This window comes from Diabrotica virgifera, chromosome 7 (assembly GCF_917563875.1).
Source record: "Diabrotica virgifera virgifera chromosome 7, PGI_DIABVI_V3a".
NCBI classification, from domain to species: Eukaryota; Metazoa; Arthropoda; class Insecta; order Coleoptera; family Chrysomelidae; genus Diabrotica; species Diabrotica virgifera.
In genome coordinates this window covers 196,741,212-196,761,300 of record NC_065449.1, presented here as the reverse complement: position 1 = coordinate 196,761,300, position 20,089 = coordinate 196,741,212, and the positions used below count along the sequence as shown (strand labels likewise).

Sequence of the window (20,089 nt, the reverse complement as noted above, 5' to 3'; positions counted from 1 at the left end):
GACGGAGAGTTTTTGTTTTAATGTATCCAGACACTGTTGGGCTGTGTTATTCTCTGGATCATATCTCGAGTGTCTTGCAGTGCTCAGATTTATTTCTTCAGCTCTTCTAATGACTTTTCTAGTTGTTACACCCCTTATCTTATATATTATGTTACTTGACCAATATCCCTACGCAGTAATTCAATCTTCCCGAGCAGTCATTTTCCCAGGGTGCAATTATGTTACCAGTTCTTCTGTTATTACTAGCCCGTCGTGTTCTGATCTTAATGCCCATTACATTAGCAATTGCTGTTGCTACACAGTAGATTAGCATATGCAAACATTCCAATGTGTGGGCTTCTACGATATAATTGGGTAGGACTTCAGTGTTCACGATTTGTAACAGCGCACCTAGTTTCTTACAAGAGTTTATTCTTGGTAGCGGTGGTCTGATGAGTGCGTTTGTTCCATTAAACTCTTGTACGGCACGAGCCAGTTCGTTTACTAGGCTATCACGTAACTCGTGGTTTTCCTGCGGTGTATTATCAGGTTGAGTTTCTGTTGTAATGGGTGTAAAGGGCATTAACGTTTTCTAATTCCTGTTGCTTCACCCTGTACGGTAACTCCGTTTCAGAAATTGTGTTTGTTTGTCGCGTGGAAATGTGTGACTATTTTTCATTTTTCATGAATCTGTAGTATTACGTAATTAATTCTTGATTCTCATGCGTATTCGTATCTCTTGTTTTTGTCTGAAGTTGAATTTTTGCCGTCAAAGAAATGAGACTCGTAAATTTTTTTATGTGTTTTTGGCGACGAAAATTTGATGCTTTGGACTGATTTGTTTACATAGTGCATACCGTTGCAGATAAGAGGCTCTGAGTGTGTTTATATAATCCAACAAGTTTACACGTGTAATTTTGCGAACGTTGCAAAAAAGCCTGGGAGAATTTTGAGCTGAGACACAAATTATCAAAATTTCGTATATTGCGTAGATCCTATTTGCGGAAGAATAAGTTATTGCCTTTGAAGGCGTGGCTGAAGTTTTCTTAAACCTTTTCTATTCGTTTTGAGATAAGAGTGGAAATTGGCGAATTTTTTTATTGGTAAAACCGGTAGTAGGATAGAAAAATGGGGAGATGGAGCGAGTTTTGGGTGTTAGAGGAGTTGGAAGTATAATCGAGATCAGTTCGAAGTAGTCGAGAAGAGCGATCAGTTCTAGAGAGCTAGAATAAGAAGTTTGTGCCTTTCCGTCAGCAGGCCTTGCCTTGCTGACGGAGAAAATTGTTGAAAATAGTTCAATGTAGCAAATTAGTTATTTGTACTTAGTTCAGTTTCTTTGAGTTTTTGTTCCAGAGTCGAAGTAGGCTCAAGTGGCTGCTGTGGTCGTAGAGAATGTAAATTCTCGACCGTATTTTGTGTTCCTAGTGATGGATTAAACACATCTTTTTGTCGAAAAGTTCTTCATTTCTTTCAATCAAGTTTGATTAATAACAACAATAATAATAATAATATATAAGTGTTACATACAATAAACGAACAATGGAATTTCATCTCTAATATAATTAATACCTGTACTTTGTCTGTAAAATTGAGTGTCGTTATGTGCGTGGCAAAAAAATGTGTCGTAACATCACGACATTGTCTAACACCGTAACTGCCGCATGGATGGACTATGGATAAAGAACACATCAAGGTACTGGCGCTATTTTCTTATTGTTGAACTCTTACGTTTTCTCGCGAATTGATGAAACTTTTTTTTTTTTTTTGATAACAACCTTGTTGAATTTTTATTTGCTTCAATAAAGTAAGAATTATGTTTAATTACCAGATTTTCTTTACCCATCTCTATCCTTATAAAGTAATCACGCATGAAAGTAGCCTACGGTAAGTACAGATATTTCAAAAAACCGATATTCTTAGTTTAATATTTTTTATAAGTAAACATATAATATGATATTTTCTTTTTTTTTTAATTATGGCGCCCCCCGAGCAATTAAGTTTCAATTTTATTTAACATCTATTAAGAATCCACACCCCTAGGTCTCTGAAGACTTAGAGCTTCCGAGGTATATCAAAAGTTAAGTAGCACCAAGTATATTTTTATATTTTGTTAAATTTGTCATGTTACATATTTTTTGCCTTTGTTGTCCATTTGTCGTGTAACACAAGACGCCCTTTCGTGGGACTATTACACAAATGGACGCCCACCGTCTAGGTTTTTGTTTTCATTTACACTACACAAATGCCGCCCATCGCGTTTGGGGCATACTTAGTGCCTTATACTGTTATCGCTCATGTTATGCTCAGGAATCTGATCATCGAGGATTTTTCGATGTATCATAATTACTATGGTTATTATTGTTACCGTAAATTGTAAATGAACAATTTAGTTGTTGCTAAACTGTTCATTTAATTTCCATTGGTTTCCGGAAATATATATTTATAATCTATATCAAAAGTACTTTTATGCCATTAAGTTATTGAGTTATTGATAAATAATTACTTAATTAAAACTTGAGTATTGAAAATTAAAGATTTTGTTGGAAAAACCCGCAAAATTTTCGTCAAGGTAAATCGAGAAAAACATGTCTGTATGCAGAATTTAATTACGGTGATTATTTCATTCATAGGAGATTCTGACCAATAGAAGGCTACAGAAATATGAATTAAATTGATAATTTTTGATAATTGCTCGTCGTTAGGTATATTACGTAAGATGCCCTTCGTTGCTACGAAAAAATACATTCAGTGACATTAATGACAATTAATGTTTTAAAAATTATAAAAGTGATGACTTTCAATCGTCAAATATTTATAAAAATTTTGTGTTTAATTGTACTAATTTGTACTTACATAAATAAATTACAAGAAAATTTTGGTTTTGAACAGTTTTATTCATGAAATAATCGCAACAAATTGCACTCGAACTCTAAAATTAATATAGAATTTTAGAGCTCTTGTGCAATTACTACTGATTATTTCATTCATAGAAGATTCTGACCAATAGAAAGCTACAGAAATCTAAATTAAATCGATAATTTTTGATAATTTCCCGTCGTCAAATATATTACGTCAGATGCCCTTCGTTGCTGCGAAAAAATACATTCAGTGACATTAATGACAATTAATGTTTTAAAAATTATAAAAGTGATGACTTTCAACCGTCAAATTAATATTTATAACAACTGTTTGTTTAATTGTACTAATTTGTACTTACATAAATAAATTACAATAAAATTTTGGTTTTGTACAGTTTTATTCATGAAATAATCGCAACAAATTGCACTCGATCTCTAAAATTAATATAGAATTTTATAGCTCTTGTGCAATTACTACTGAAAATTTATTTGAGTGTTTTTGGCGTAAAATTAAAAACTTTGGAGTTATAGAGCAGTAAATGAAAAAAACACGATATGGGGGCGCCATTTTTTTATAAAAAAATAGAGCACAATCTGCGGACTTTGCATACCTATATTATTAATACATACAATCATAAGATTCGATTCCAGCAATAAAATTGCTGGTAAATAACTTTTCCTTGTGTTTTGCTAATTTGCCCAGAGTATCAAGTTCGATTTCTTGTTACTTATAGATAATCGATTTTTAGTAATTCCAATGTGACACAAAATCTAGGCATAGTTCTTCCATTATTTGAAAAAAAAAAGTGTATTTTTTGTTCTTTTAATGACGGTACAGACTCGTTTTTGTGATAGTTTATTTAATTATAGGGTAATTTCCACATATTAATATATTTCTCAAATTTGGCCAAAATTCCTCTTAAAGCAGCTTTACATCTTGGCTATGCAAGTCTGATGCTATGCAATTCCGTCTTGCATGGCACATCTCTTGTCTAGCCTGACCCTTTTAAATCAGAGCTATTTCTTTGTAATTTTTGATAACACTTTCATTGTCATTGTTGCCAACAAAAGAAATGGTCTAAAACATTAACTTAAGATATTTCGCCTAGAAATTTCAGTCCAAAACTAAATATATTCAAATATAAATCACAAATTATTATTACTTTCAATAAATAACATTTAAATCTACACAATAAGGTAAAGTTTTATTCTAAACTATAAATTTTGCTATATTGGCAACATAAAATTTGACAAATTATATCAAAAGAGCGTGAAAAATAGAACACGTTTTAATTTTTCGTCTAGCACAGGAATGGCGTAGCAATGGCGCGTGGGCATGCGCAGCGGCATAATCTGTCTTGCATGGCTCTTGCCTAGCATGAAAATAGCATAATGTAAAACCATCTTTGTAGGATAAGTTGAGATTTTTTAATAGTCTGAATTTTATTATGATGCTAAATTCAAGTAAATTTTTTAATTGGATGACATTAATTTATAATCATAACAAATTTATACTCACTATCAGGATCAGAATCGTCCTTAGTTCCAAGAACTTCTCCGTTGGGCCTTATAGTCAAATGACATTCAGTTAGACACCAAAGTTTAACAGGGTTTGAATGATGTTTCCAACAGGTGAGCATTATCTAAAATTTCATTATATGAAATTAATGAAATATCATATTTCCTTCTTTATTAGTTCTTAGTTTTAATTAGATACCGGATTTAAAGACAATTGCATATTTTGCATATATTTGCATGTTTTACTGTTTCTGCATATTTTGCAATATTTGGCATATTACAGCTTATTTTTCATAAAATTTAATATTTAAAATAAAATCATTCACAAAAGTAAATAAATTTTAATAATATGTAATTTAGTACCTAATTCCGGAAGCTCATAAATCGTCCCAATCCAATAAAATACAATAAGTAAGCATCTGGGTATTAGTTTATTGTAAGGAATTAACAGGTTACAATGCTTATGACTTAAAAGTTCTGAAATTCCGAAGAATAGACGTGCATTATTATCGATGTACCCTATTATAAAAATAAATAATAAATGTTCCATCCAGCTGTCTCAGGTACCTATATTCTAAAATTAATTGTTAATTTAGAGCTTTCACTTTTATACCTCAGATGGGTGTCGAACAATCTGATTTTGACGAAAAACTAACATTGCCATTAAAAAGTAGTAATATAAGGAGGTTTTAAAAAATCACTTATTTAAAATCCGAATTAGCACTTATTAACATTGTTCTGAAGCTATTTCTTGGAAATAACTTCTAACTATTCCAATTGGAAAATAAGCCACACTTTGACTTGAAAATATTAATGTTTTTCAAAGGGTTTTCCTTGTGATTTACTATGGAATCACTAACACAAGGATTTTACTGGCACCGTTGCATGTGGTTGTCTTTTTAAAGACAGATCACATGCTATGATTTTTTTGTGACGAATATTCTTGGGTTAAAGTTGATTTCATGTAATCGAATGAACTATCTCTCAATAAAGTCGTCCCAGGAACGAAACTCATAAATATTGGCAATATCATTTTAAAATCTCCTACTTTAAAACGTATCTGTCTGAATTCTGAATTGCCTTTATGAATGAGTCAGATTAAATTCAATTATAAGAAGAATTTTTTTTTACTAAACAAACAACATTTTCGTTTAATTTATTAATATTTTGTATTGTGATAACGACGTCCAAGTGTGTTCAAATCAAATTGTGACTTATTTCCCCATTAGAATTATTAAAAACTTTAAGTCTAACTACGAACTCCTAAGCGATTTCAAAAGTGGAAGCTTAAGGAATGCCACTTACATGAATATTAGCCCAGTAAATAAACGGGAAATACGGCGATACCGTGTAATTTTCAGGGGCAACTCCGAATTGCATGAAAATTTGGATTTAGGTTCTACCTCCCCTTCACTTCAAAAAATTGTGCAGTGGGTTGCTTTTACTTGAGGGGGGGGGGGGTGACAGTCACCTTTTCTCGGGGGTGAAAAAACATACGTTCAAGATAAGACCGGAAATGGATAAATTGACTGATTTTAAGCAACTTTTGTTCTATAGAGTTTTTTATGTAAGTTAATATTTTTTGAGTTATTGGCGATTGAAAATGTTTATTTTCGATAAGAAAACTACGTTTTCAGAAGGTTTTTAGCAAATACCCCAAAAAGTAAATAATTGATCGAAAAAAATATTTTTAGAGAAGGTGTAGATTATAAAAAACTGAAAAAATAGTGTATCAGTAAAGTCTATAAATCGAGTCAAAACAAAGTTGTAGCTCATGAAAAATACGTTCTTATTTGTCTAATTCCAAATCGAATATTTCAAGGTGAAATCACCGAAAAATTAAGCACTTTTCGGGAAAAATCCCTTTAAACTTTTTTAAAGTGTTTATAAAAAGCTTTATTTTAATTGTTTATAAAAGTTTCTAGCATTAAAAATAAGCGAATTACGCTCAAAATAAAGTTCGCCCTCTTTTTTTTTGGTAAAAAAATCATACAAATCTCCCCGTTTTTCGCTCCCCAAATGAAATTAGTCGCTACCGGTTTACAAACAATTTACTTACTTATCTATTTTTTATATGATCTGTCAGTCTCACTAAAGTGCTTATTTTTAAAAGGGTTATAGTTGAAAAAGCTTGAACGGGTCACAAGTGTATGCAAATTTTGAACAGCCATATCTTAACCAATTTTTGTCTTGCGGAAAAACGAAATGAAACTAGCATATTTATAATAGCAAAACCTACATTTTTTTACTTTTTAAGATTTTTCTTATCACTAATACTTTTTAAGTTATTTTAAAAAAGGTAAATTTTTCAAAAATTTTTAGAAATTTTTTTTACTATAAAACCAAATTTTTTAAAAAATAAGCACTTTAAACCAATTAAACTTAGAGATCATATAAACAATACACATAGAGTTAAACTAATGGTAAATGGTAAACGAATAATTTTATTTAGGGTGCTATAATAGAGGGAGGTTTGCACGATTTTTTTAACAAAAAAAGGGGTTAACATTTTTTTCAGTGTAACTCGTTTATTTTTGATGCCAGAATTTTTTTTAAAACAAATATAAAGCTGTTTTTAGATACTTTAAAAAATGTTAATAAGATTTTCCCGAAAAATGCTTAATTTTTCGGTGATTTCGCGTTGAATTATTCGATTTGGAATTAGACGAATAAGAACGTATTTTTCATGAGCTACAACTTTGCTTTTACTCAATTTATATACTTTACTGATACACCATTTTTTTTCGTTTTTTTTTTATAAGCTACACTTTTGTTAGAAATTTGCGAGAAAACGGTCTGAAAACGTAGTTTTTTTGTCGAAAAATCAACATTTTCAATCACGAATAACTCAAAAAGTATTCACTTACGTAAAAAACTTTATGGAACAAAAGTTGCTTATACATATTCTGTCAATTTATCTATTTTCGGGCTTATTTTAAATACTCGTTTTTCACCCCCCGAGAAGGGGTAACTGTCACCCTCTAAGTAAAAGCAACAAACGGCACAAATTAAACTTTAAAGTGGAGGGTAAGTAGAAGCTAAATCCAAATGTTCATGCAATTAGGAGTTGCCCCTGAAAATTACACTCCAAAACGGTCATTTATTGGACTATATGTAGAATGGGTTGAGAGATTAAAAAAATAAAGGCGTAAGAGAAAATATTGGTGACATTGTGAAAAAAATAGTAACGATTTATTTCAAAAAAAAAATGTTTATTTACTGCTTATAGAAGTGGCAAACATTTTAAATAGTATACTCTCAGTGTCATTGTTAAATTAGATTTTGAGTTAATTAGTACCCTAAAATAAGCACCAATAACATCCCTAGGTGTATTTAGAAAGGTCATTTTTTAAATATTATCTGACAGAAAACATAATTTTTTGGTAGACGATCTTGTAAAACATCTTGTTTCTTTCTTTCTTTCTTCCTCCCCTTTCTTATACCATTTCAGGTGTCGGATTTGGATTTAGTTTAGCTATATATTCACCCATATCTTCCATTCTTTTCTGTCTTGTGCTATTAGTTTAATTTCTTCTAGCGTTTTCTGTTTAATTTTTCCTGCTTCTACTATTTGCTGTATCCATTTTTTCCTCGATCTGCCTTTTTCTTTTTTTTTGTAATATTCCTTGTTTCGTGAATTTTCCTTGTTAGTCTACTAGGTTTCATTCTCATTAGATGTCCATACCAATTAAATTGTCTCTTTATTATTTTATTCATTATCGGTTCCTGTTTAGTTATCCCTCTTATTGCCTTATTTCTTATTCTATCCCATTTGGTCTTTCCGGCTATAGCTCGTAGATGTCTCATCTCAATTGCATTTATCCTACTATTATACTTTTTCTGTAAAGTCCAATTTTCGCTCGTATACAGTATCGTCGGTATCACAACACAATCGTATTACATATTTTAATTTTTGTTTCCTGGGACAATTCTTTTTTCCTTAGAACTGGCGCTAGTGCGTAGTACAGTTTGTTTGATTTTTTGGTTTTGTTTGTTATTTCGAGGTCTATTTTCCCATCATTCGTAATTATACTTCCAAGATAATCATATGCGGTAACTATTTTCAGTTGAGTATTTTTGCATTTTATATTTACTTCATTTTCTTCCTTTTCGCCGAACACCATTATTTTACTTTTCTCGATGTTTATTTCCATTTTTAATTTCTCTATTTCTTCTGTCCATATGTTTATGCATTTTTGTGACGGAATCTGCTATAAGGACTATGTCATCCGCATACAATAAGTCTTCTATATTGGCTGTAATCTTTGGTATCCTATTGTTGTCTGTATTTGGTTCGTTCTTTCTCCAATATTTCTAGTCAATTCATTCATGACTATTATGAATAGTAGCGGACTAAGACTGTCTCCTTGTTTGATACCTCTTTCCCAATTGAATTCTTCAGATCTTTCTCCTGCTATCTGTACACGTCCTTTTACTACTTTCAATTATTTTTATCAGTGTAATTGTAATGGTACTTTCATGTTCTGCAAGCATTTCCATATAATTTTTCTTTCTATAGAGTCGAATGCTGCCCTTAGATCTATGAACGCTAGAATGAGCTGTCCCCCCGAGTCAATACGCCTTTCTATTATATTTCTAATGATGTAAATGTTATCGTTTGTCTGTCTTTCTGGTCTAAATGCTGCTTGTTCTTCTCCCAGTTCTTTTTCTACCTCTTGTATTAGCCTCTTCTCTACTATTTTCGTGTAAATTTTAAAACATACCGATAATAAACATATTGCTCTATAATTTTCGCAGTTGACGTGTTCTCCCTTTTTGTATATTGGCACTATAAGGTTACTTTGCCAGTCTTTTTGGATTTGCTGCTTTTCCCATGCATCTTCGTATATTTTCAACAACCAGTTTATCCCTTCTTCTCCCATGTACTTGACCATTTCCGGGTCTATGTCGTTATCCCCTCCAGCTTTCCCTATTTTTACGTTTGATACTTCCTGTATTACTTCTTCTCTAATTATTTGCTCTATTTCTTTGTTCTCGTTATCTTGATATATTTCATTTCTATCATCTATTGTTTCATTTCTAAATTTGTTTTCATAGTATTCTTTCCATACTTTAGCTATCTGTTCTGGATTTGTTTTAATTTGGTTTGTTGTATCCCTTACGGCTGTTATTTCTTTTTGTTTTCCTTTCTTCATATGTCTGATTGTTGTCCAGAAGCTTCTATTATTTGTTACATAGTTTCCTGTAATTCTTCTCCAAACTCTTTCCACGTCTTTGTTCTTGCTTGTCTTCTGGTGTTTTTCGCTAATCGTCTCAGCCTTTTGTATTCTTTTTTATCTTCTTCCAGCTCGGTTTCAATGTATTTTTTTCATGCTATTTTCTTTTTCTTCACTGCTGTTTTAACTTCATTGTTCCACCATCTCGTTCTTTTATTGTGTTTGTTATGTTTTCTGATTCCATATATCTTATATCAAACATCTTATTGTAAGCTACAACAGTAGTATAATTTAGTCTACTCCGTATATGGAGCAGCATTGTGGACGCTGAATGAACATCGTGTTACCAACAAACACTTCTTGACCTTTTGATGGGAATTTGTTTTATGAACAGAATTGCATCTTTTGGTGAAAAACATTCTAAGTCTGGTTTCCCCATATATGTTAAATAGAGAGCTGAAACGTATTATTGTAAAAAGATTCTACGTCAGTGACCTACAATGTTTTTGTAGGCAATACTATCAACATCTGTGGTATACACTGGGGTGCAAAGTTAACCAGACTCTTGTCATTCGGCTTATTTATGTGGTCGTTCCATTCTACACTTCTGTTTTTCACCCGGTTATTAATGTTGTCTACCATGCATCTCCGTAGTATATCTGCACTTCTAGCTCTATCCCATAGTGTCTTACCATTGACTTTTCGAAGTGTTTTCATCTCTGCTGTTTCTAGCATTATTTTGATGACTGTTTTGTAAATTTTGCCGTTCACTTCTTTTCCGATGTTTTTATTTCCCCATATTGTTTCATTCAGGCAACCTGCGGCTCGGTTTGCTTTATTCACCTGATCTTCCATTTTCGTTTCGAGCTTTCCGTTGTTATCGAAATTCGTGTTCGATTTGCTCTTATAACCATGTATTTAGACTTTTTGGGGGAAATTAACATGTTAAATTTTCTAGAGGTTATATTAAATTGGTGCAGTATACGTTGTAAATCATCTTCACTGAGAGATTAGTATTGCGTCGTCTGCATAGCAGATTATTTTAAAAATCCACAAGGAAGAAGTTTTCCTGTAGTTAGCTGTATACCATATAATCAAAAAACGACTAAAATCCTTTATTAAAGGTAGATTTTAAAAATCCCTAAAAAGGGCTACATCACAGAACTAGTTTTGGATGACCAATCATCATCAGTGCTTACGTGACCTAACATGCTACCCACCAAAATACAGTATTATAAAAATATATGGGCAAAAACCCTTTAAAAGTGATCCGTCATGAAAACATAGATGAAATATGTGAACTTAAACATAATTCATCTACATACATATTTCATATAAGACTTGCCACCATACTGTCAACATGTGAACAAGTCGATTTAGAGCTCAGATGGTACCTAGAGCATATTACATGGAATATTTTGAACATCCATGTTTAAGTTCACATATTTCATCAATCTGATTTCATTAAGCATCACTTTTAAAGGGTTTTTACCCATATATTTTTATAATATTGTATTTTTGTGGTTAGCATGTTAGATCACGAAAGCACTGATGATGTTTGGTCATCCAATCGAAAACTAGTTCTGTGATGTAGCCCTTTTTAGGAATTTTTAAAATATACCTTTTATAAAGGATTTTAGTCGTTATTTTTAGATTGTTTTAAGTTGTTTTTCTCCCAATTTGTATTCTTTTTTTGTTCTTACTTTGATTTTTATTTCATCCATGATCAGGTTGAACAATAGAAGACTCGGGGTATCTCCCTGTCTTATTCCATTGCCAGCTTCAATTGGGTACGTTAGTTCTTCGTTCTTCTTTTACTTGTATTGTGTTGTTCTGGTAGATATTTTCAATCGTTTCCATTATTCCTAGAGGGAATTACCTCTAGGTAATTGTACCTGTACGGAATTACTAGTCCAGTCGGGTTAGACGAATAACAGGCCCAACCTAGCATTAGGAGCTGCCCCAAATTTTATTTTTATAATCTTTAGGGAGGATTAATAGTAGTGTAAATTTAAAATCTCGACTGAATTGCGCCGTTGCGTTAGCCGCCATCTTGATATTAAACTAGAACCGTTTTTGCTCAATATCTCCGCCATTTTCAACTTTTCGACAAATAGTGTTAGTAGGTACATTCTTTCACGGTTTTTGCTGTACATTTTAAAGAACCGCTTAGATTCACAAGAAATTTGGCATACGCATAGCTAACATGTCAAAGAAAAAAAGTGATATGGTGCCGATTGGGGTGCCCTGGGGGTGAGTTTCACCCCATCTCGGGGGTGAAAAAATATATATCCAAGATAAGTCCCGAAATGGATAAACTAACTAATTTTAAGCAACTTTTTTTCCATAGAGTTTTTTCACCAAATCAATACTTTTTGAGTTATTTGCAAGTGGATATGTTCATTTTTTAACCACGTTTTTAGACGGTTTTTCGCAAATAACTTAAAACTTAAGCATTTTGTCGAAAATAATATTCTTACCAAAACTATAGCCTATAAAAAGTGCAAAAAATGGTGTATATATTAGGTCTCTATACCTAGCAAAAGCTAAGCTAATGAAAAATAGGTTCATATTCGAAAAATTCCAAATAGAATAATTAAATGTGAAATATCCAAATAATAAAGCGTTCTTGAGGAAAACACATTACAACTTTTTTAAAGTGTTTAAAAAAAGCTTTATTTTTGTTTTTATAAAAAAAAATTTCTAGCATCAAATGTAAACAAGTTACGCTCAAAATAAAGGTGGTCCCTTTTGTTTTGGCAAAAAAAATCAGGAAGATCACCCCCCAATTAGCAACTTAAATGAAATTAATCGTTACCGTTTCACAAGTTACTTTATTTATGTTTTGTTTATATGATCTGTAAGTTTCATCGATTCAAAGTGCTTATTTTTGAAAAAATTTGGTTTTAAAGTAATATTTTTAAAAATTTTAAATTTGAACAAAAAGCTTTTTTTTTTCAAAATAACTTAAAAATTGTTAGAGATGCCAAAAATCTTAAACAAATAAAAAAAGTCGGCTTTTCTTTTCTGAATATTTTGTATTTTTTGTTTTTCTGTAAGACAACAATTGGTTAAGATTCGGTGTTTCTAAATTTGCATACACTTGTGATAAGTGACTCGTTCAAGCCCTTTTAACTACAGCTCTTTCAAAAATAAGGACTTTGAACCGATGAACCTTACAGATCATATATGATCAATACATACGCGAGTAAAAAATTTGTGAAGTGGTAACAATTAAGTTTATTTGAAATGCTAATTAGGGGGTGATTTTTCCCATTTCTTGTATATACCTTATCTATGATTCAGAGGTGTGCACGCTATCAAAAGCTACTGATGACGCCTGAAATGGTAGAAACAGCCTGTCTAGCGGGTGTGCAACCCTCTGAATCGAAAACAAGCAAAACCATCATTTATTATTTTATTTCCTTTACTCGGTTTGAGTACTGAAAGTTCCTTTGCTGTCTTTTTCCTAGACGAATGAAGGCGGAATGTGATCCTTTCCCTTTCGTTTTCTATATTCGTCGTCTGCTGTCTTATTAATTGAAAAAGTCACAGAAAAAGGATGTACCAGTAAGAACTTTCAACGCGAAAAGTCTTAGGTTTAAATGATTATTTACCATTTTAATTTTATTAAATTGGTGGATTCTGCATCTGAGACTCTTCAATTTGTAATATATCTGTTCAAACGTGGGTAATACCCTCTTAAGGCCATGGGTACATAATTCGCAAATATTTTACGGCTATCCCTACCTTTTCTGTCTTTACATGGCAAATTACGTGTAGTAAAATTCACACTGGTATGGATATGTAAATATTACTAGTATGTCATTCTACTTGACAATGTCATAACTAACTTAAAGAGATGGCTTTTGAATGTTCTTGGATAACTCTTATTTTTTGTATAATGGCAAATTATTAATTCAGTTAATAAATATGATTATTTCATTCATAGGAGATTCTGACCAATAGAAAGCTACAGAAATTTGAATTAAATCGATAATTTTTGATAATTGCCCGTCGTTAAGTATATTGCGTCAGATTTCCTTCGTTGCTACGAAAAAATACATTCAGTGACATTAATGACAATTAATGTTTTAAAAATTATAAAAGTGATGACTTTCAATCGTCAAATATTTATAAAAACTGTGTTTAATTGTACTAATGTGTACTTACATAAATAAATTACAATAAAATTTTGGTTTTGAACAGTTTTATTCATGAAATAATCGCAACAAATTGCACTCGAACTCTAAAATTAGTATAGAATTTTTGCCCTCGTGACACTTTGACATAATTTCAAATTAAAACTGTCAAAATGTCACTCGGGAAAAATTCAATAATTTTAGAGCTCTTGTGCAATTACTACTGATAATTTTTTCACTAACTATGTATTCAGTTATTGTAATAGTTTATATGTACCTACAACAAAAACTAATACTCAATCGAGAAAAGAGGAAAAGTGCTAGAGTGATTTTTTACTAATATATTGCTACTATGGAACGCTTACAATTTTGAACATCTTTAGCAACAAAATACTTGGATCACAGAATATATCTTGATGTATTCTCTGCTTCTATCTTCCATAAATAATACACAATAAATAACTTTTTATAAAGTTCACGTCTTAAAGACTAAATTATTACCGAGGGCCGAAAGTCCCTTAGAATAAATAAAAAGTTTATTTTGAATGAGATATTTGTAATTAAAAATAACACTAAATTTTCTCGTAGTTTTTCACCCCTGTAACTTATTAAAATAAACATTATAGAAGTTCTCAGGGACTTTCGGCCCTCGCTAATAACGTAATCTTTCATTCTGCGTTTAAATTTTTCAAAAATACTTATTAGTTTTCTCAGGATTCGAAAAAAATGAATCCCCATTTGAATAGCATTGCAGTCGAAAATACGTACCGATCCTCTTAAAGAGCTAGCAATTCTGTAAAACTAAGAAGTTTTTAAAAATTACATTTTTTGAGACGTCGTATCATTTGAATTAAATTTTTGAAATTTTTTTTGAATGAAACATTATTTAGTAAGATGTTTTAGAAATAAGTTGTGCACATTTGAGAGTTATTGTATTAGTTACACATTTTTAAATAATTTTTAAACAAAATTCATGTAAGTCTCATTTTCCGCCAACATAGTACTTATTGCCCATATGTTTTATTTCTTTTTATTATAACTATAAGATAGCTTTATTGTTCGTCTTTCAGTTCCAATTTGTTAAATTTAATTAGAGCGATTATTTAAAGAATTATATTAAAATAATTCAATCGTGCGCTTCGCTGAACGCTACTAAACAGTGCGCCAATAATTGTGAGAAGGTTGACTTTAGCGTTATAAATAAAAAATAAAGAAACTATAGATTTAATTTTAGAAAAATCGTTATATTATAAGGTTCTTTTTTGTAAAATTTTCTGAATTTTTCAATGGTCAAGTCAGTTTTTTTCTAAGATTAATTTTTTCGGAGTTATTTAAAAAAACATCTAATTTCGTAGTTAATTTGTTTAATAAAAAATGAAGCACCCACCTCTCGAGTAGAACTTTTTGATATGTTGTTTATTTAACATTCCTTAATCAAATTACAAAAAGTAATCTTGTTTAATTTTTTCCGTAAGCAAAAACTCTTTTGACTCCCCTAAATGTAAAAAATTGTGAACAAGATGTAAAAACTTACCGACACCTCAAGCGAGACACTAACATAAACGAACACGGAGTAAAAATTCAATTCAGATATCTGATTGCTTACTGTCATTAATATATATAATTATGCTTACATGGGCGTATCTTTGGCGTTGTGGTCGAAAGAATTGTCGAAGAGGGAGAAATACGGACCAATAGAAATAAAAAGAAATAAAGAAACTAACGCAACCAATGACAAAAAGCATACAAAGAATCTAATTAAAATATAATTAAATCTGATTTTAACACATAATAATAAATGTAACATAAAAAACTCTTAAAGTTGTAACATATGTCCAGTTTGCCTCATTCAATAACAACACCAAAGATGCGCCCATTGTAAACATAATAGTTATTATTATGTAAATACAATATGTATATTAATGACAGTAAGCAATGATATTTATATCAGAATTCAATCATTTTTACTCTGTAGACCAGAAAAAGAGGTTTTTTTTTGTCGGAACACTGACCCAGGCAGGTTGCCAATAGATCTTTGGGTGCTATCTACCTCTAGTTAGCCTTCTTCGGTCCACCTTTGGACTTAGGCCTACCCAATCCTTTTCCATTCTAGTTGGTCTGTCGCTACTGTCATCCGCCTACGTGCTTCTTGATATCATCTGCCAATCTCATTTGGAGGCCTCCTCTGCTTCGTTTATATTCCCACGGTCTCCAATTTATAAGCATTTTGTCCCATAGTTCCATCGGTCTTCTTTGTGTTTTTTTTAATGTCCGGCAAATCTACAGTATGTCCCTGTAAGTTGTATCCATATGGAAAACTTTTTTATTATTAATTTTACGAAAAAAAGTTATTCTTCATAAAAAGCTCTGCATGGTCTATAACCTAAGATTTAACCATCAAATATCAATTTTTTTTAATATTATACCAGGTATGTCAAAAAGTTTGAATTTCACTCAAGAGTAAAGTAGCTTTATTTTTCACAATATTGAAAATTGCTATTATGAAAAGTTGTTTGGATTTAAAAACTATATTCTAATATGCAATTACATCCTTCTAATTGAAAAAAAGTTTTTTTGAGAAATTTTGGATAACTAACCTTATTTTCAGGTATTTCAATTCTGATAACTTTTTTATTATTAATTTTAAGAAAAAAAGTTATTCTGCATAAAAAGTTCTGGATGGTCTAAATCCTAAAATGCAACCATCTTATATCAAATTTGATCAATTTTATACGAGGTATGTCAAAAAAGATAAATTAAGATAAAAGTAAAGTACCTTTATAGTTCAGAATATTTCAATTAGAAGGATATAATTACATACTCAAACATAGTTTTTAATTCTAAATAACTTTTCATAATAACAATTTTCGATATTGTGAAAAATAAACGTATTTTACTCTTGAGCGAAATTCATATTTTTTGACATACCTCGTATAAAATTGATCAAATTTGACATAAAATGGTTGTATTTTAGGTTTTAGACCATGCAGAACTTTTTATTAAGAATCACTTTTTTTCGTAAAATTAATAATAGAAGAGTTATCTAAATTGAAATAACTGAAAATAATGTTAGTTATCCATAATTTTTCAAAAAAAAAAAAAATTAATTAGAAGAATGCAATTGCATACTAGAATATAGTTTTTAATTCCAAACAACTTTTCATAATAGCAATTTTCAATATTGTGAAAAATAAAGCTACTTTACTCTTGAGTGAAATTCAAAATTTTTGACATACCTCGTATAAAATTGATCAAATTTGACATAAGATGGTTGTATTTTAGGTTTTAGACCATGCAGAGATTTTTATCAAGAATAACTTTTTTTCGTAAAATTAATAATAAAAAAGTTTTCCATATTATATGGATACAACTTACAGGGACCTACTGTATATTTCAATTTTGCAACTTCTTGTTTGATATCTATAACTTTTGTCTTCTCTCTTATCCACTCGTTTTCTCTTCTTATCTGTTAGTCTTATGTGCAACATTTGGCTTTCCATTGCTCTTTGCGTTTTTGGAAAAAATATGTAGTTTTATTTTCTAATAAATTAATTAATTTATTATAATAAAACAAATTTATAATATAAAAAAATTTATAATAAAAAACAAAAGCAACTTTGACATTTAACAGTTCGTGTTAGGTGGCTCTACTCGAGTTACTTGGGAACAAAAAAAAATGAAGAACATTGCTCCATGTAACGATTTTGAACTTTGAGATTCCTTTTTCTCCAACCTAATTTTTGATTAGAACTTTGGTATTTTTGGTATTTTTTACTCGTAATAGCGATAGTTTTTATAATCATAATATCTGTTATGAGTCTTTTAAAGATATATGAAAATGTATGTGGAGAAAGAGGACTAAAATCAAAAGGTGATGGTTTGAAAATTACATGAATTGTTTATATCTTCGCCGTACATGCCGGTCAATTTTGACTGGTTGTATCTCAGGGTGTCGCGAAAAAAGGTCGCCAACAATTGGTCGAGCGAAAAAATGTCGCGCACATTTGAGCGCGTATCAAAAGGTCGCCGGCGAAAAAACAGCGCCGACGAAATAAGGTCGCGTGCAATTGATCGCGCGAAAAAAGATCGCGTCATGTTTTACATTATTAAAACCATTCAATTGGTTTTCAAAAAGGTTCTAAAGAAATTCTATTTGCATACTTTAACTTTATGCATTATGAGCCGATTAGTCTTGGAATTCCATCTAATTACTTTTTAATGTATTTTGGATGTATAAGAAGATGGGAAAAATAACGTATATCTAAATACTTTTTAATGTATTTTGGATGTGTAGGAAGATGGGAAATATAGGAGAATGGGAAATTATTTCATATGGTATTTTCAGGTTATTCAAGTGAATATACTTGAAAATTGAACAATTTTTAACATGAAGAAAGTATTTTTTTGTTCTACGTGAATAATTTTAATATATGGATCTAAATTCAGAAAGGTACTTTCCTTCACACTTTTTACAGGCTTAGGACTGTCAGCAAAAAACTGGCGTGTTTAAAAGTGTTTGCTCTTCCTAATCGGATATCGTTAAAAATGTACAGTAATAATAGTTCTATTTACAGTATATATTACATACAAACGAATACCAGGTACCAGTTTACCTATTTTTGGTATTTTCAGAGACCGGTAATTAGCATAATTGGTTCTTAGTAGAAAGTCGTTATGCAGATTAGTGAAGAATAAGTAGTTTAGATAAGGGCACCTTATTGTGTAGGTATTTATTAGGAATTCCATGAAGTCATTACGATAAGACATTATTGGAAATGCTAAAATAAATATTGTACAAAAGTTCTTTGTCTAATTGTGCGTTATTCACTAATGTGGTAATTATTATTCCATATTCGTGAAACGTACTTTTATTACTTTTTAATGTATTTTGGATGTATAAGAAGATGGGAAAAATATCGTATATCTCATTATTCATTAGCTTGTCGATTTGTCAAGATGGTCTTAACTTACGTAAAGAGTCAAAAAGGTGCCAATATGTTGGTGTATAATGGATATATCCATAGAAAGGAAAAAACGATTGATCAAAAGACAATTTGGAAGTGCGCTCAGTACAATAAGCATAAATGTACCGGGAGAGTTCACACAGTGGGAGATGAAGTAGTGAAAAGTACAAGTCACAACCACGTTGCCGATGCGTCAATATTAGAAGCAAAAAAGGCTTGTAACAGAATGAAAGAACTGGCTCATCAAGTTGAACTAACAACACAAGGAATCATAGCTACCGTTTCACAAGAAGTGTCTGTGGGTGCAACTGGGCAGCTACCTTCTATTTCATCCCTAAAGCGAACTATTCAGAACACACGCCAAAGAGTGGAAGCTATTCCGGCAAATCCAAGAAGCTTAACAGAGCTTATTATTCCGGAAGAATACACCAGAAACAATAACGGCGAACCGTTTCTTTTATTTGACAGTGGTCCAAACGAACAGAGAATTTTAATATTTTCCACTGAAAGAAATTTAACTTTGATGGCGAGCTGTGAACACTGGTATGCCGATGGAACATTCACATGTACTCCTCTATTGTTTGGTCAGCTGTATACAATACATGGCGTACAGTATAGCAACGTTATTCCAACTGTTTTTGCTCTACTTCCTAATAAAACTCAGGCAACATACACTCGACTCTTCCATGAATTAAAAACGTTACGACCAGGTTTACGTCCTACAACAATAATGGTGGATTATGAAAAAGCAGCAATTAATGCTTTACAACAAGAGTTTCCTGAAGTCAGAATCCGTGGATGTTTCTTTCATTTCACACAATGTTTGTGGAGAAACATGCAAGGTACAGGACTGCAACAAGTTTATACAGAAGACGCGAATTTTGCTCTACATCTGCGACAATTGGCAGCCCTAGCCTTCGTACCTGAAGTAGATGTTGTTGCAACATTCGGAGAGCTACTGGACAGCGAGTTTTACACTCAACATGAAAATTTACTAACACCTTTAATAAACTACTTTGAGGATGTATGGATAGGCAGATTGGATCGACGACAACAAAGAAGACCGCCAATGTTTCCAAGGAATCTTTGGAATTGCTTCGAATTTATAGAGGAAGATCTACCGCGTACTAATAATGCTGTCGAAGGTTGGCACAACAGCTTCTCCTCGATATTAAATGCAGCACACCCAAATCTATGGAAGTTTATTACGGGGCTAAAGAAAGAAGAGAGTTTAAATCGATTAAAAGTGGAACAATACATAGCTGGAAACCAACAACCTCAAAAAAAAATTTATAAAGATACAGCGCGGCGAATAAAAACGATTTGTTTGCAATACGGGAACCGGCCAAATCTAGAATATTTAAGAGGAATTGCCCAAAATTTTCAACTGCAAGTATAAAAAACTAAAAAACAATTAAAAAAAAAATTTAAAAAAAACAAAAAAAAAATAA

The 20,089-nt window shown here is 31.3% G+C and overlaps 1 protein-coding gene across 1 annotated transcript in view; it reads right to left on the bottom strand.

Moving 5' to 3' along the window:
* Nucleotides 1-15,279, bottom strand: part of LOC114334914 (fibroblast growth factor 20-like) — a 35,052-nt gene extending 19,773 nt beyond the window's left edge. Inside the window, exons 1-2 of the mRNA XM_028285051.2 lie at nt 15,209-15,279; nt 4,357-4,480 (exon numbers count right to left, since the gene is read on the bottom strand). Of these exons, the coding sequence (XP_028140852.2) occupies nt 4,357-4,477 (121 nt within the window). The 5' untranslated portion in view covers nt 4,478-4,480; nt 15,209-15,279. The remainder of the gene's footprint in view (nt 1-4,356; nt 4,481-15,208) is intronic.
* Nucleotides 15,280-20,089: the final 4,810 nt, after the last annotated feature.